General features: G+C 39.1%; 1 protein-coding gene across 1 annotated transcript in view; it reads left to right on the plus strand.

Moving 5' to 3' along the window:
• Positions 1–13,926, plus strand: part of STON1 (stonin 1) — a 43,028-nt gene extending 29,102 nt beyond the window's left edge. The window contains exons 4-12 of the mRNA XM_050709831.1: positions 2,066–2,218; positions 3,746–3,847; positions 4,157–4,280; positions 5,854–5,909; positions 7,140–7,233; positions 8,321–8,925; positions 10,400–10,693; positions 11,464–11,553; positions 13,508–13,926. Of these exons, the coding sequence (XP_050565788.1) occupies positions 2,066–2,218; positions 3,746–3,847; positions 4,157–4,280; positions 5,854–5,909; positions 7,140–7,233; positions 8,321–8,925; positions 10,400–10,693; positions 11,464–11,553; positions 13,508–13,615 (1,626 nt within the window). The 3' untranslated portion in view covers positions 13,616–13,926. The remainder of the gene's footprint in view (positions 1–2,065; positions 2,219–3,745; positions 3,848–4,156; positions 4,281–5,853; positions 5,910–7,139; positions 7,234–8,320; positions 8,926–10,399; positions 10,694–11,463; positions 11,554–13,507) is intronic.
• The last annotated feature ends 3,783 nt before the right edge of the window (positions 13,927–17,709 follow it).

Below are 17,709 nucleotides of genomic sequence, written 5' to 3' on the forward strand. Positions count from 1 at the left end.
AAATGTAAGCAATAATTTGTGTAGTTGTACCAGATTGCTGCTACTTAACTGGAAGCTTCAGCTATCTCCCTGTTTATGAGGTAAGAAAGACTTCCCAGTTTTACAGCAAGGTAATATGCTTTTCCAACCAGCTTTCCTAGGTATATTTTTGCATTACAGGGGCAACTGTAGTTCTCTTCCTTTCTGTTCTCAGGACAAAGCCTCTTTTCCTCCATGTACAAAACCTGAGGTTTCAGACTGCTTCAGGTTGTGCTAGTGCTCAGGATCCAAACTGGGTGCCTCAGTTGCCTTGTACACTTGCACAGGGCCTCATCCTTCTTCGGCCTCCGGAGCTGAAAGAAGAAACTTGGGTTTAGTAACCAATACTCAGTTGTGTCCCAGTGTGGCCATCCACAGTGTGTTTCAGGCACAAGGAGGAAAAAGGGAGCACAATGGGAGCAGGGGCAAGCATGGGGTTTTGAATACACTTTCTTCTCCAGTTTGTGCTCTGAATAATAAGTTTGTAGCTTTTCTATAACATGTTTCATCAGGCTATGGAGCAATTTTACAATAGCATCACTTTTTGCAGGCAAGGAAATTGAGAGAAAGAGCAGCAAGGTGAGCTGCTCTAGGCCACCAAAGAGGGTTTAGACAAAAGCCATAGTCTCTGTGGTGCTTTTGTGCTGGTGCTTCAGCTATTGGGCCACATCACCTTTTCTCTTGAGATCACCGAGTTCCTACTAGACATATAGTTCCTTTAGAGCTCTTAGTTGCACATTACTCAGAGACCACCAATATTACAATCTGAATATTGCCCACAGAATCTGTACTTTCTGAAAAAGGGAAATTTCCAGTTGAAGAATTTTTGTGGAAACTTACTAATTATTTCAAAGAAATAAAACAAAAGCGTTATGTACGTTTCAGGGGGAATTAACCTGCCTGCCTGGATCATCAAGGAGACTGTTTTTTGACAGGTTTGTGGCCCACTTGGACTTGTCCTGTGCCTCCAGGTGGATGTTTGTCATTCACAAGGCTCTGCTGAGGCCCTACAGCTTGGAAACGCAGCGGGCTGGGACTGACACTGGCAGTGCAAGGTTGAGTATAAGGAGACTGGTTTTAAATGGGATGGAAACAAGAGGTTTTACACTTCCAAGTGATTTTTCACAGGTTCCATGGCATGATAACCTTCCAACAACTTCATCTTCAATAAAAAACAAACAAATAAATAAAATAATAATAATAAAAAGTATGACTCTTCCTCTGTATTAATAATTGTCTTAGGGATTCATTTAATTTTCCTTCTCTACACATTAGCAAAACACAATGTGTTTCTTTAGGTAAGTGGAAGCAACCCTTGTATTCTGTTCTGGTAAGGCCGCACCTTGAGTACTGTGTTCAGTTTTGGGCTCCTCACTGCAAGAAGGACATCGAGGCCCTGGAGCATGTCCAGAGAAGGGCTACGAAGCTGGTGAGGGGTCTGGAACACAAGTCCTGTGAGGGGTGGCTGAGGGCAGTGGGGTTGTTTAGTCTGGAGAAGAGGAGGCTCAGGGGAGACCTCATTGCTCTCTGCAACTACCTGAAAGGAAGGTGTGGGGAGCTGGGGGTCGGCCTCTTCTCCCAGATAACCAGTGATAGGACTAGAGGGAATAGCCTCAAGTTGTGCCAGGGGAGGTTCAAGTTGGAAATGAGGAGACATTTCTTCTCAGAAAGAGCAGTCAGGCATTGGAACGGGTTGCCCATGGAGGTGGTGGAGTCACCATCCCTGGGGGTGTTTAAGGAAAGGTTGGATGTGGTGCTTAGGGACATGCTTTAGTGGGTGACATTGGTAGTAGGATGATACAACCATCGGATGATCAAACAGACAGATGATCTTGTAGGTCTTTTCCAACCCTAATGATTGCAGGATTCTATGATTGCTCTGAGCATCCCTCACTACCTTCTCCCACACTGTATTACTGGGAGACTATCAACATTATGAGCCAAGAGCACTGGCAAACCCACAAAACCCTCCCCACCCACCCTCCCAAGAGGCCTGATAAACAACTGCCAAGTGGCACAGCCTCACAGAACTGCAATTTTGCCCCAGGCCCCCAACCCCGCGCCATGCCGTGGCAGTACCCCCGCGGCCCGCCTACAGCCCGGGCCCGCCGCCCCCAGGCCGCGCCGCCATGGCAACGGCGCCTTAAGGCGTGCGGGCGGGCCAGGGGCAGCCGCCGCCATGGCTCACGGCAACCCCGTGGTGAGGGCTCGCAGCGGGGGCCGGGGCCGGGGCCTGGCGGCGGCTCCGAGCAGGAGGACGGGACGGGGCAGGGCTGGGCAGGCCAGGGGCCAGGGAAACGGCGGCTCCGGGCCGGGGGAGAGAAGGGGTTGACCTTGGGGTCCGTGCTCCTGTCTCTGTTCTTTGCTAAATTGGAAGTCGAGTTTGCATTTTACGGTTGTTTCGTAGAGTTTTTAACCTAATATATAGTGCAATAAATACTTGTCCTTGCTATACAGCTGTGCATGATGCAAAGTTTCTTGGCCGTCTTGGGGAGAGGAATAGGCCTGTTGAAAGCAAAGTGGTCTAAGTTCTGCTCTTATGCACTAAAAGTGAAGGCCAAGCATTTGACATACATGCTAGTCAGCATCTTTTTGTAGTGGGACAAGTCTCCTTTTTTCCCTGTTCCTAGTCCTGAAATGGGCAGGGGAAGATCCCAGAGATCTCTAAGCTCCGATAAGAAGTCACACATAAGGTCATTTTAGAGTAGTTAAAATTGTTCTGATTGCTTTTCACAAAAAGCATAACATGTTACTACTTAGTAACTTTGAAAAGAATGGTTATTTCCTGCAGTGTAGAATAACTGTATGGTAGTAAAACGTTTATTTGTTGTTAAATTAGAAAAATGAAAGTTAAAATCCGGGTGTCCTAGCTTCCAAGGTTTCCTAAAAATCTTAAATTTCATCTTTCACCTTTTATTAGCAGGCTGTTGTGGTGGTGATGATAGTCATAGTTAGTAAGCCTTAAATTGCCAGAAGCTTGTTATCCTCTCTTTCGATCTGAATGGATAAATCTTGAAGCTGGTATGTGGTTGTGTCTGTTGTCTGGCTCTGAGTGGAGAACTAGGATCCACTTACATGGATGAACTAATAAAATGTTGTGTTAAGAGTCCTGTTGTAATATAAGATGAATTATGTATGTGTATGTATAATGTAGCATTAAAATTTCCACACCTAAACTACTATACAGCATCAGACTATTGTCACAAAGGGATTTTTTTTTTGCAGGTTTCTTATGTTATGCTTCTGTTAAAACTGGCACATCTCATTTTTAGTAGCTTGTACTGTTGGTTGCTCCTCAAGATAGAGGCTATGATGCTGCGTACTAGAATGATACTGAGCAGTAAAGGTTAATTTTAAACTGGCACTCCAAACATGCTAGGTTTGAAAACACACCACAGCAGTTGCTTTTTCTAACGTTTCTAGGATTTCTTAAGCATTTCTGTAGCCACAGAAGCCATTAATTTGAGGCTCAAATCCAGTATTTTTTTCCAGGAATGTCTTGTTAGTTCTACAGATTTAAGGGAATGACTGGACTTGTGTAACTGGTAGATTCACAGACCTTTGCATTTGACAGAGTATTTAGTGTATTACACTGATTGATCTGTGGTGTTCAGTTTGCAACAGTTCAGTTCAGTTTGCAGCCACATTAGACGTGTATGTTATCATTTCAAGTGACTTAATGTTCATATTAACTTGAAAATGTTTATTTTTTAAAATTTACATACAGCTTAAACTCTACAAGTCTGTTATTGAAGATGTGATTGAAAGTGTTCGGGAACTCTTTGCTGAAGAGGGTGTAGATGAACAGGTTTTGAAAGACTTGAAGCAGGTTTGTTGGCTTCCCTTGCCTTAATAAAAATTGTATGTATATGTAAATGTACATATTTATATTTGGAGATGACATACCTATCTGTTTCTTGGCCCTCTAAAACATGTAAACTTTAGCCCTAACTTAGAATTACAAGTATTCTGTGAATGTTGTATTGGCTGCTGGAAGTCAAAATCTAGTAGTGAGTGTAGCCAGGCTTGTTGGATAGAACCAGTTTACCCTTGGAAGAGCTGGGAATACCTGATTATCATATTAGATGTGGTTTGATTTTAAAGTTGATGTCTGTTGACCTTAATATTCTCTCTGCAGCTTTGGGAAACCAAGGTGATGCAGTCTAAAGCAACAGAAGGCTTCTTCAGACATAGCCACCATTCTTCACAGTTCACCTTGCAGTTGCCACACACTTTTCATCGTGTTTTGCAGGCTTCATCAGGTCAGATGTTGCAAATGCAGTTTAAGAATAGCTCAGTGTTTCAAGAATCTTTTGGAAGACCTGAAGTTGCTGGAATGATCTTGTTTTGCAATGCTTGTGTATATATCTAGCATGATGGGGAACAGTACGTATCTGAAAGCAAAATTTGACCAGTAAAGGACAAATTAAACTTTGATAAACTAATGCAGGTATGTCTAGATGCACTTGATCTGCCATTTATTTCCAGCAGGGAAACGTGAAGAGAGTTTTAGTCTTCTTGTCTGTAGTCCAGGCCCTTCAATTGGAAATTCATCAAAAGTGTTAAGCATTTCACTTCACACTTAATGTGTGGCATGATATGTGCTGAGGGTTGTACAACGTGTTTGTGCCCTGGAGCTCTGCTGTCATGGTGGAGTTGAACCTGGTTCAGCATTTCTTAAAATTCAAGCCCTTGCTCAATCAGAAGAGTGCAAGTGTTGGGAGGGTTTTTTGGTCTGTCTTTCAGTACTCCTAAAAGCAGTATTCACGGTGCGCAGAATTATTTGACTTTCATACAGGCTTATACATCAGGACATATTCTTCTCAGTTAAGTCCAGCTGACCACTGTGCTAATGTTATGGTAGAACGTAACGCTCAACTGAGGCTTCTCTGAGTGTGAAAGGACATGAGGAACTTCCCCATGAAGAAAAAAAAAATCATACGTGATGATTTAATGAAAATCTATGTCATAGTATATATGCTGATGGAGAACATTTAAAGGATGGGCAGGTACCTTTTCATCTACTTACTGTTTTTACAGTCTTCATATTTGGACTGTTTTTGGAGACAGATGTTTTACCTTATTCCATGCAGTTAAAGGGGATTTATTTTGGGGCTTGTTTGCTATTGGAAGCTTTATATTTAATGAACTTTATTTACCTTGTTATTCCTAACTTTTGGAAGGGCAGCTGATGCTAAGGCATACCAGACTCTGTTAAAGCCACCTAACTTCTTATTTTTGTTTCTAATAAGATTTGAATTGTCCTATGGCTAGAGGTTTTCAAAGTAGTTAGGGCTACCTAAATTCTTTTCTTCTTGAAGCTTGCAAAAGCTTTCTGTTCGGTTTGTCTTCCCTCAGTGAAGTATGTAATGCTTTTGAAAACCCATCCTACAGTTCCTGCTATTATCACCATTGGACTTACGCTAGAGTGGAAAACCGCTTAAATATTTTCCTGTTGTTGACAAGGCAGTGCATTTTACGTGTGTTTGTAGTCATATTAATAAATAGAAATGGCGTGCTTAGATTTTACAGTACAACTTATTAAGCAGATCAAATAGATAAATATTTAAAACAACAAAAACTCCAAGACCAACTTTTAACAGAATGCAAGTTTTACAGATTCAGGGTATAACCCCTGCCCTGAGTACAGCATAAGCTTTGAAGCAACATAAAAGGAAGTATATTCAGTAGCCTTATCTAGATGTGCTTACGTATTGTTGATCTAATGAGTCTGAGCTGAAGTTAAGATTGCTTTAGTTTCAGGACTGCATGCTAAATTACTGAATGATCAACAGTTTCTGAGATGCACATGTTTTTGTAATTTTTTTAAAATAGCTTCCTTAGTCATCCCAGCTGGCAGAGGTTTACAGCATTTCACGGCAGCAGGCCTGGTAGGTAGCTGCAGTGAATTCTTATTTCCATTTTGATTATTCTGATTTTTAAAATGATTAAGTTTGTCAGTTTTTCACAGGCTTGAGGGGATGCAAATATTAAGGGTTTCTTTTCTTTTTATTTTATTTTTTCTTTTTGGTGTATGGGTGCTTTAGGACAATATTTAGGGACTGAAAAAGTTAGCATTTCTCCTGACAGTTATATCTGTAGAACATGGTATAGTTGGCAAGGGACCAGGAGTCAGCTGTGGATTCTCCCTCAGCAGAGGAAACTGTATGTTTGATTTTTTTTTTTTTTTTTTTATTTGATGAAAACCATACAAAAGCTAAGAGTTCACAGAAGGAGCGCTCAAACTCTGCTACTGCTGTGTGAGCAGAGGAAGAAAAAACAGTTGGTTTTGCAAGCAGTGCAGCCAGAAGAGTGTTGGAAAATGTGGCTGCATGAACTTAGCCCAGAGGTTGGAAGAAGTGGAAATGTACATGTAGGCATCATTTTTATTTTTATTACTGGATGTTAAAATAATGTGTGGTTGGGAAATGCCAGCACTAATGAAGTTGGAAGCAGTGTTATCTGTGAGGCATAGAAATCATCCAGATGAAAGTGAGTGTTTCTGGGGTGATAGGTTCTGAACTGTTGGTATAGCAGAGTTGGGTGTGGGGGAGAAGGATGTATTGTAAGAGCTTGATGAATCTGTTGAGTGCCTCCTGAGCCTCCAGCCAACTACCTTGCCAAGCTGAAACATAATATTGGGAAGGTATTTGTCTAACATGCAAGTTCCCCGACTTTAAATTTGGGTTTCCCAGGAACAGCTAGTTTGAAAGGGTATCTTATATTCAACTCTTTCCAGGAGAAAAAAAAAAAGAATGATGTGAAGTGTCTTCAAGGGCCTAGGCAAGGAGTCAGTACTGTGTGGAATAATGCATAAGCTTAGGTAAAAGTGGCTTTGAGTGGAAGAGTATCATTTTGGATGGTGTGTTCTTTGAGGGGCTACAGGAAAGTTCTTAATGAAAAGAGGATGTGATAACTGGAGAATATAAAGCACTTGGGGCCAATCATCATCCTTGCAATTACAAAATACTCTTTATCTGCCTATACATCAAAAGTCTGAAGCAACTCTTCAGTAGAGATGATCGCAAAGGGGCCCCTTTCTGGGTATGTTAAATGTGACATTTAGGGCCCTAAGAGAATAAGGTATGCACTGCTACTTAACAAAGTTCTTGTGTATCTAGGGTGCTTCACGACCAGGTGCAACTCTTACTCTCCCTTCGGGTATTGCTTATCCTATACACGTACCAGCTGGAATGACACTACAGACAACATCTGGTAAGGTTAAAGAGGAGACGTAACACATTACAGTGCATTCATTGACTGTATGTGAATATTGAAAGATAGTTCTAAGTGCAGTAGATAAAACACATGTGAAGTATAGGTGGGTGGAGCCACTTACCCTCTTCCTTTGTAGTGTGTAATTACTGCATGGAGGAAGTAATTACGTTGATTAGTTGGTGTGTCACTTGTGTACACTTGCAACGTTAGTTAATGTGGGCTGCCAGGGGATGCCATTTTTTTTTGTTTTACAGCTGCTGGCAAATGTGTTCCTTTGTCAGTCCGGGCATAGATACCTCCTTGCCCTGTATGAGGGGTAGTCTTTCCATGTTTTAAACTGACAAAGACATTCTGGTGCTTCAGAATCAAACTGATTATATATACAAATAAAATGTAACCACCCATCACCCTTTTTGCTCACCCTCTTTTGCTGATGAAATTGGCCGTACAAAAACTTGTTCGTATTGGTTGGAGTTTGATGAATGGATGGCTTATTTCAGTCATAGATTGACTTTTTCCTTAAACAGCTGTTCTTTTTTTAAGCAGTAATGTCCTAGATGTCTATTTCAGGTATAACTTCTAAGGTTTTGAATGCTGTAGGCTAATATCAATGACTGTATGTGTAAGCAAATGTGTGGAGTAAAGAATAATTAAATTAATTTGGCAAACTAGCTCTGGCATCTTAATTCTAACACTGATGATAATAATTAAGGATTCAGTATTTGGAGTTCTCTTTGTACAAGGAGAAGACAGATAAACTAGGAGTCTTATGTTTAAGACTGTATCTGTATTTTAGTGGGGATGCCCTTAAAAGAAAAAACTGTCCATGGAGATGAGGAACAGTTTACTGTTTCATCTTGTACTCCTTTGTTTCTGAAATGACATGTTAACAAATTTAAAGCAAGGTGTTTTCTTACTCCTAACTGGCTGAAAGTGTGCTTGGGAAAGTACTACTTTGTAAACATCCTTTTTCTCCGTAGTTTGCCTGACTATTTGCTCTTGGCTGTTACTGGTAACAGGACTCTGGCCTAGATGGATCTGTAGTTCAACTCGCTGAAGCAGCTTTTCATCCTTCTCTTTGTAGGGCAGCTTTATAAGGTAAATGTTCCTGTCATGGTTACGCAGGGCCGAGGAGGTGCAAATATTCTGCAACTTCCTATTCAGCAGATATTTCAGTCGGTTGGGCAACCTTCAATTCTGCACGCCAATGTGGCCAGTGTTGCACCGGTGAACGTACCTTCTGTCCAGCCAACTGCCGACATGTTGCGAACTCAGAAGACTGCTGTCCAACAGACCGTGGCAGTTCAACAGAGTGCCACGGAAAATAAACCCCTAGAGAACTCTACCAGTACTGCGTTGGTTCAGCAGCCTACGGAGAGTCAGCAGCAAATTGCACCTAATGCAGTGCTGAATCAGCATGAAGAATCTACAGAGAAATCCCAGCATGGCAGCCTTCATACACCTGTGTTTAATTCAGAATCCTCTGAAGTGTTTTCTCCTTCTGAATTTGTTGAGGCAAACAACTCAAGCAGTGTGCTGCTGGACGTGGAGGGGCAGTTAGACACTGAGCCTCAGGAATCACTACAACAGCAGGTGTCTGATGATATCATTGAGATGATTATCATGGGCAAAGGTTTGGATGATAACACTGGTTTGAAAGATGAGGACACCATTGCTCCCACTGGCAAGGTAGGACCTTTTTATTTCTTATCTGGTGAAAATACAGCTGTTGTAGATGGTTGTTTGAAGAACAAGTGTTTTAAGAGATGTGATCAAAGACGTCTGTAAGTAGTACCTATGAATGATGATAAAAATCTTCATTTTAAGGTTCATTCTTGAGCTTGTTTTGAAGAGCATTTAGCTGACTGCTTATTTTTATATTTAAAGTTTTGGTTGCAAACGTTGTTGAAATATTTGGATTGAATACAATGTCAATCTGAAAAACGCTGTAGGTGTGTTGGATAGATACAATGCATTCACAGATTTATAGACTATTTTTTGAGATAATTGGTTTTTGCCTCTGAGCAAGCATGAACGATGGTTTGAGAACTACCGTGTCATTTTGATGCTGAATTTGTGTGTGGATACTGGCCAGTTGTAAAATTGCTTTTGGATTGTCAACAGGGATTAATTTTAACTCATAACATGTGAAGAGCAATTAACTTATATTGAGAGCCCATACTGAGTATGAAAAGTCAGATTCCGTAAGTGAAAATCTGCTGGAAAGAAACATATTTCCTTGGGAAGAAAGTCCTGACAAGCTAGAATTCAGCTAGAGCTCTGTGGAAAACTTAAAAATGATTTTATTGAACAAGCCTCTGTTCTGACTTCATCAAATCTATGTTCCAGAAATCGTTTGCAAATATAACTTGAGGCTGGTGTGCTCATTTTGAATTGTAGTGCTTATATGATATAGAGGCAAATTTATTAAATACAAATTTAATAACAGTAATGGAAAATGACTGTAAATAGAAAGCATCTTATGTTGCTCATCTACACTTGGGCAGGATGATGAAGACTGTCTGTAGGAAGAATGGAAGATCAAAAAAGTGTTAACTTTCTTGAATTAGAAAGTGTACGTGGATGTGAATGTAGTGCTCCAATAAAGATTTAATGAGAAACCTAAGATCACTGAAAGCTTAAAGCTCTTTTATGCTCCTGTGAACTCTCTGTTTTGGAATTCTAATGCTTTTATGAAAGGTAACTTGAAGTACTGAGGTATTTATTCTCAGCTTTTTATATTGTATTTAAACAAAGCACTTTGATTTGAGGGACAGAAATGGATTCATCTTTTTACTTCAAAAATAAGAAATAGTTTTTAAGTTACTGGAATTTCTATTTTAAAGAAAATTCTAGAGGCCAGTTTGAACATCATTTTCTAAAGAAGTCACGTACAATAGTGTTTAAAGAAAAGTCTAAGAAAATGTATTTCTGTATTACTGAGGGAATGAATATTTGACATGGATTCCATTCAAGGTGGGTGTAAAAACAAGATTTTTCAAACATACTCAGGGTTTACAAGTAGTCCAGGATTTGAAACTCCCACTTAAGTGCCCTGAATCTTGTTGCTTTATTAAACAAAAATCTCAGGCTTTGTACTGAACAATGAAAGCTATGTGGCGTTAACTTACAAGCCATCTCTGGTCTTTTTTATTGTTGTCAGCTGGAACCTACTGTGCAGGTGGAATCTAATTTACGATCAGAGAAGGATATCTGCAGTGACATTGAAGGCATAATTCAGCTAGATGGAACCGGTGATGCTTCTCCCAAGGAAGAAATACCACACACAAAGGATACAGAAGAGAATGAATTCATTGGTATTATTGAATCAGAGGATCTAAAAATTCTGGAGGATGAGGATGAAGGAGAGGATGAAGAAGGTGACAGTATTTCAAACGTGGATTCTAGCAGCAGTAGCTGTGATAATGAAGAGCCCCAAATAGATATTGTTGAGGAGGTAATTTACTTTCAAGCCTTGTGAAGCACGTTACAATACCGTATCTACCTTGAATACTGAATTGTTGGACCCAGAACAGCTCCTGCTAAGTTTAATGCAGAGAGCGTAGTTAGGTTACATGTCTCTCTCAAGAGGAGATGCCACTGAGGAATTATTAGAGGGCTCATTATGAGGAGCATGAACAAATGAATGAGATCATTTGTTTATTGGATCACTTAAAATACTTAATCGCCAGCATTAAATTCTATGGTGAAACCCTGACCTCGGTGGAATTGAGTTCTTTTAAGTAAGATCCGGATACAAATCTAGTTGTATTATTCCTTCTGAAGAACCACAGGGGATTAGACAGAGAACAGCACGATAGAAGTGTAGCACTTTTCATTTATTTATTTTATTTTTTTATTTAAAACAAATGAAATTTTGGGTCCTTAATGTTCCCAAGAGAATTAACTTACAGAGTCTGGACAGTTGATGAGCATTCCAGTTATTGGGGTCAGCTTTGGCATTTAGGAGTTCTGCTTTATTTTGACCTTTTTTTTTTTTTTGTGGTGGTTGTGGTGGTTTGTTTTTGTTGTTTGCTTTGGGGGGATGTTTTTGAGAACATAAGCATGTAAAGATGCTTTGAAGTGAGCTTTGCGGACCATAGCTTCTAAGTCTTGATTTTTTTGGTGTTAACCTTTATTGTTCTGGTTGTGTTTAATGCCAAGTTATTCAACGCTATTTTTGCAAGAATGTATAAAATACTTCTTAAATGCATTTTTAAACTCTAGGACCCATTAAATTCTGATGATGATGTCAGTGAACAGGATGTTCCAGACTTGTTTGACACAGATAACGTGATAGTTTGTCAGTATGACAAGGTACAGTATGTAGTTTTATCTTTGTCCCGTAATCGTTATAAATAGTATCTTCAGCAAATCCATATCTGGACTGCTGTCAGTATCTTTTAAAGAAAAACAAATGCTGTAATAATTGAGTGTTTAAATGATGTGCTTAGCTGACAGTACTCTGAAGACTTATATGCTATTTTCTGAAATGAGGACAATCGAAGGGCTCATAAAGAAAAAGAGTAAGGGGCTGAATCTTTCAAAATTAAGACTTGTAAAGCTGTAAAAGCTTATGCATTTCCTTAATTTTTTAAGTTACCTGAACAGCTTCATGGATGTATACATGCATCTTTGGCCGTGAATTAAGACTTTTGAAATAGAGAATAGGAAAAGGTGTGTGTACTATCTTTTGTCTTTGAAGTGCTTCCTGAAAGACTTTACTACCAGAATCCTGTTACTGAAAAGCCAAACAGTCACTAAAGGCCATTTTGTCCTGCTTTATTTTAATGTTTAAAATTTAACCTTATTTTGAATTCTCAGAGATCAGATTAAGTACTAGGTATGTTTTGGGCACTTGCATGTTTATATCTTAAAAGTTGACAAAACAAAGTGCGCATCTTATTTTGAAAGCAAACGTGGAAAAATACGTCTAATAGTTTCCAAAAAAAGTGACTTTGCTTTTGTGCTCTCAGAAGAGACTAGTGATAATTTTTTTGCGTGTTCAACTAGGTCTGCCTTAAAGGGGTCTGTGCTTTAGGAAACAGTGGGCTGCTGAGAAAATTGTCTTTACTCAAGTGTAACAGATTGAATGTTTCTGAAGCTTGTTATTTTTGGAGAATGTAGCTGCAGGGATGTGTGTGGAAAATGCATCTGAAATTGAGCTACAGTGTGTATTGTATTGAAAAGTTGCACAAAATTTTGAAACATCGTAACTTAGTTTGATGCTATGGATGCTACAGGTAGTGAATGTTGCTATTTATAGCAAGTTTTGTCTGTAATGAGTTGAAAAAAAATCTTTTAAAAGCTAGTAAGTCCAATTCTGGACTTGTCTATGGGAAATTTTAATATCGGATGTCGCAGAAAATTGATAGTTAGAGAAGTTGGGGGAAATGCTGGTAACTTCCCCTTTCTACATAGATTTAATAAAAACAAGTAGATCTAGTAGAAAGTAGATGGAAATAGTTACCTGTTAAATTATATAGTTATCTATAAAAGAATGCTGAAGGCAAAATGATTATTGTCTTTAATTCTTTTCCCCTTATTTCCTGAATCTGGAAATAGGCTGATGCTTAAAACCCAAGGAATTGTTAGAGATGTTTAAGATTCCTTCTTTTAGCGTTAAACATAAAGTTTCTGTAGTATAGGTTGTTTTGCAGGACTTAGAAAAAATGTGCATATTATTTCTTTACTGTTTTGTATGGCAGTATTTGCTTTTGAGCAATGTTTTCATGTTTTTAGCCTTATCCTTACATGCCTTTGTATGCAGTATTGCTTTGTCATGCATATGGGAAAAGGAAATGACTGCATTTCAGTTAAACCATACATATTTGCAAGGTGCAGTGTATTTTCGGAGTGGTACAATAATCAAATTGCTTCATTATTATCTTGTTTTCCAGCCAGCGTAAGGTTTCACACAGCTACCTTTGCCTTGGGGGGGATGTGGGTGAGGGTGTAAGAGGGATGTTTTACGTAATTAGTGTTTTTAAAGGGAGGTGGGAAAACTTGAATGTGACAAGAGTAAGACTCAGGAAGTTGTTCCCTTGAGAGGCCAAAGAATCTGGTATATACAACTGAAATCTGCTGCCTCTATTGAATATTTGTGCTAGGTTCAGGGAAAGTGTCTTGCATGTTTTGAGCTATCAGAATTTTAAAGGAAAAACAAGTTTTTTAAACCAAGTTATGCTTAAAAGTTCTTTTTTTATTATGGTCTAATTTCTTGTTTTGGGGGGGTGGGGTGGGGGGTTGTGTGATTTAATTCTTTCATCAGATACATCGAAGTAAGAACAAATGGAAGTTCTACTTAAAGGATGGAGTGATGTCCTTTGAGGGTAAGGACTATGTTTTTGCAAAAGCCATTGGAGATGCAGAGTGGTGATGCCTCACCGAAGAATGTACTTTAGAACTGTGGCCTTATTCCCTTACTATCTGTGAAACAACTGGACTTCCTATTTTGTCATTTAAAAGAAAGACTGAATTTGCAGAATATGTAAAATGTGTTCTTAATACATGCAACTTAAAACACTGTATTGTTTCCTGTTCATTTGTCTTTGCTGTTTTCTGATTATTTCATTACTTTTCCACTAAAGAAGCATTGTTGGAGTGAATAGCTGTAAAGACTAGAACATTGACTGTGTTAGCAATTCAAGGAAGTCATGGAATACTAAATGACTGTATTTAAGTAAACTTCAATTCCATTGGTTTTGTTTCTTTTTTTTTTTTAATAAGAGCTGAAATATGACTTGAAATCTAAAACTACACAGTTGTAAGTGATATTTATTTTCAAAGACTGAGTTCCAAAAAAAAAAAAAAGCTTAATATCTGTACAAGCCTGAAACTTGTGGCTATTTCAGCTGTGTAGTTTTCCCTACTTTCCTTCCTATCCCTTGCTTTTTTGTTGTTAACCTTGTGTGTTGGTTTTTTTTTTTTTGGCTTCAGCTTAAAGGCAGGCACTTTATATGCAAGTCAGCAAATGGGGACAGAAGACCCTTCAGCTCAATATATGAGAACTGTTATTGTTTATTCTATACCTTCTATGTCTGCTGAGACGCAATGAATAGTGTGATTTAACATTAGAATGTGATTTATTTTCACTGTCAATGTGAAGTCATTTAACTTCAGTTCTGTGCGTATCCACTGCCTTCTATGACTACAGACCAGTAGGCTGTGAATGATACAAATTGTGCATAATAATAAAATGTCATCTCATATACATTTCTAGCAGTGAGTTTTTTTTGTCTTCCCTAAATCTAACTTTGCTTAGAGAAACGTGTAGAAGTCACGCCTGTGACAATAGCTCACCCTGCCGTGGGAATTGCATTCCCAGCAGTCTTGAGCATTTTCTTCTTGTTTCTTCCTCTAAAATAGAGATCAAAAAGAAGTTATATCGTTTTAGGCCCAGGCCCCTGCCCTTCATAGCTGTAGCTTTCTCCTAATTCGCTCCTGTTCCTTGTAGGGCAATATCACAAGTTAAAGGGCTGACTCAGAAGAGGATCATCCCGCTACAGGGGCAGGTGCGTCTCATGGGGTCTGGCAACCCTCTCTCCTGGCTGCATCTGCTGAAGGAAGACAGCATGACATGCTTTGGTCCTCTCTACTCCCTGGGAGGCTGCCAAAACCTTGAGAAGAGATGGAAAGTAAAGGAGAGAGTTGGAGAGAACATGGGGAACAAGGGAAGAAAACCAACCGTTGTTCATCATGGTAGAAACCTTTGTGCTGATAGCATTGAGATGATTCCTTCAGGCGGTATGTGTTTAACTACCTTTTGAGTTTACTGCATGTTCTTTTGGACTTACCTGCTACTGTCCACTCTCTAAGAAGGAACACTGAACTAGAAGGCCTGAGTGTGGCATTTCTTTTGTCTTTTTATGGATATTGCGGGTGGTATGCGAAGAGTTGTGTATCCAGAATAGTTTAAATGTTATGGCGTATAATTTTTTTTTCCTGTTCAGGTGACTTGTGGCTGGACTGATGCTACACTTCAGACCCATGAATGTGCAGGAAATGTAGCTCTTCCCACATGATAGATGCTTGTAGATTTCAGTACTTTTACAGGCTCTGAAGTGTTCATGCTACAGAAATGCATAGGTTATGACCTGTGGTACCAACTTCAACTTGGCAGCACAGGTATCATTAGAATAATCTAATTCTGTCCCCCCCCCCCCCCCCCGGCCATGGGCAGGGACACCTTCCACTAGATCAGGTTGCTCAAAGCCCATCCAACCCAGCTTTGAACACTTGCAGGGAGGGGATGTCAACAATTTCTCTGTGCAGCCTGGTCCAGTGTCTTACCACCCTCACAGTAAAGAATTTCTTCCTGTTATCTAATCTAAACCTACCCTCTTTTAGTTTAAAGTTATTACCCTTTGTTGTATCACTACACTCCCTGATAAAGAGTCCCTCTTTGACTTTCTTGTAGGTCCTGTTGAGGTACTGAAAGGCCACTCTAAGGTCTCCCCAGAGCCTTCTCTTCTCTGGTCTGAAAAAGACTGGAAGCAGAGGTAGTGCAGCACAGGACAGTTTTAAAGCACAGTTTTAAAGATGGGCAGCTGCTTCTTCTGTGCCTTTCTGCTTGTGTTGTTAAAGACTGCTTCTACATGAAGGTGAGGAGTCAGTTCTCAGCACCCTTATGGCGCCTGTTCATCTGTGAATGGGTGCTGAGATGTGCAGGATAAACATTGGAGTAGGAAATGATTTTTTCTTCTATCTCATCTAAACTTTCCCAATTTGTCATTATTATATGTGTTCTATCTGTTACCCTAATCTGCTTTTGTATTCAGTTCTTGAAACATTTCTCATACTTTAATGTTTTTGCATGGGATTTTTGTTTGTTTTTTGACACTTGCTGCAAACTGTGCAGTCCACGTATGATGTTCACTATATAAATTACTCATCAGGAATTAAAAGTATATTTTTAATACTATCTTCCCAAACTTCTTTTAAGATTTATGAGTTGGTGATGTTTTTTCATCCACTTTTTGCTTTTCCTGGACCACATGTACCAAGAGCTATTAAAATAAAAAAGGACTGTTTACTATCTTTCATCCTGAAGCTTTGCTGACTGTGTGTGTGTGTATGTATGTGTATATATATATATGTGTATATATATATATCTGTTATTTCTGGCTAAAGCTGACCTGAATCAAAAGGGATACTGAAGACAGCTTAGCTATGCCACTGAGCATTCCCTTAATTTTCATTCAGTTGCATTTTCTAAACCGGTATGTTCTTTATATGAAGAAACCTTAATATGGAGTCCATCTTCCTGAGTTATCAAATATATGAATTTTATGGATTAAAGTAGGGTTTTGCTGTTGCTATCACAACCTTTGACATATGTGAGAAAATGGCTACTAAATATGTATCATTGCCAGTTTTCTAGCTCCTGCTAAGCTGCTCTGCAGATATTCCTTGGGAGTGTCTGCAGTGGTTTTCCTGGTGCAGAGCTATAGCCTGTCTGTGTGGGCTGCTTGTACTGCCGCACAAGGGTGTGCTTCCATTTTCCTTCATCCAACCACGTAAGAATTGCTCTTTGTTTCCAGTGTTCTTGAATGAACATTAGCAAAGACATACAGCTTTGAATGAAATATTTACAGCTAACTAAAAATACCAGAAGTTAGGAATTTTTATACTGGAAAAAACTGTTCATTATTAAAATGTAATCTCAGTTGGCTAATTACTTTAGTCCATGCCTTGAGGAGTAATCAGATCGGAGTGGTTTTGATCTTAATAATTTATCATATTAATGCTTTTGATTGACACTACAAAGAGTTTAAAACAAGAGTTTAAACAAAGAGTTTAGCAAACTCTTTGCTGCAGATAGGATGAAGTGTGTAATACCAGTTATGGCCATTGACGGTACTTCAGTAAATGGCTGTCTAAAACTTTACACTACAAAGAAGGGAAGTTTACCAAGAACAATAAGATAGAATAGCATGTAGCTTGTATGTGAATCTAAATCTTTATTAAAGTGTTGCTTGCTCATTTCTGTGTATTGAAAAATTTGACATATATAAGTGAGCTTTCATCCTGTTGAAATGCAATTTAAGTAAATCAGCTGATGCCCACTCAAGACATTGTTTTGCCTTGTCCTATGTTTTTTTTTCCCCTAGTGTTTTTTCCAGTCCCTTTTTTAGGTAAATATCCTGCAGTAGGCCCATTTCTTCATCTGCTAAGCTCAGCATCTGGTACATATAGAGGTATCTCGCATGGAATTCCTACTGATTGCTAAACAGAGTTGTAACAGACTCCTTCACTTCTGTATCTTACTTTATTCCCCGTGTGTGTCAACTGCTCATGAGTACAGTTATGCTTGTGCACAGACCTGCTGTACTGACTGAAATCATGGCATTAAGCTGAAGGTAAGGGAGGGTCAGAGATGTTATTTCTAATTAACGCAATTATAAGCTAGTGCTAAACCATTCAATACCACAAAGAATCACTGTCATTGATGTGAAGCAAATTTAATTTGCA

This window comes from Cygnus atratus, chromosome 3 (assembly GCF_013377495.2).
Source record: "Cygnus atratus isolate AKBS03 ecotype Queensland, Australia chromosome 3, CAtr_DNAZoo_HiC_assembly, whole genome shotgun sequence".
In the NCBI taxonomy this organism is placed as follows: Eukaryota; Metazoa; Chordata; class Aves; order Anseriformes; family Anatidae; genus Cygnus; species Cygnus atratus.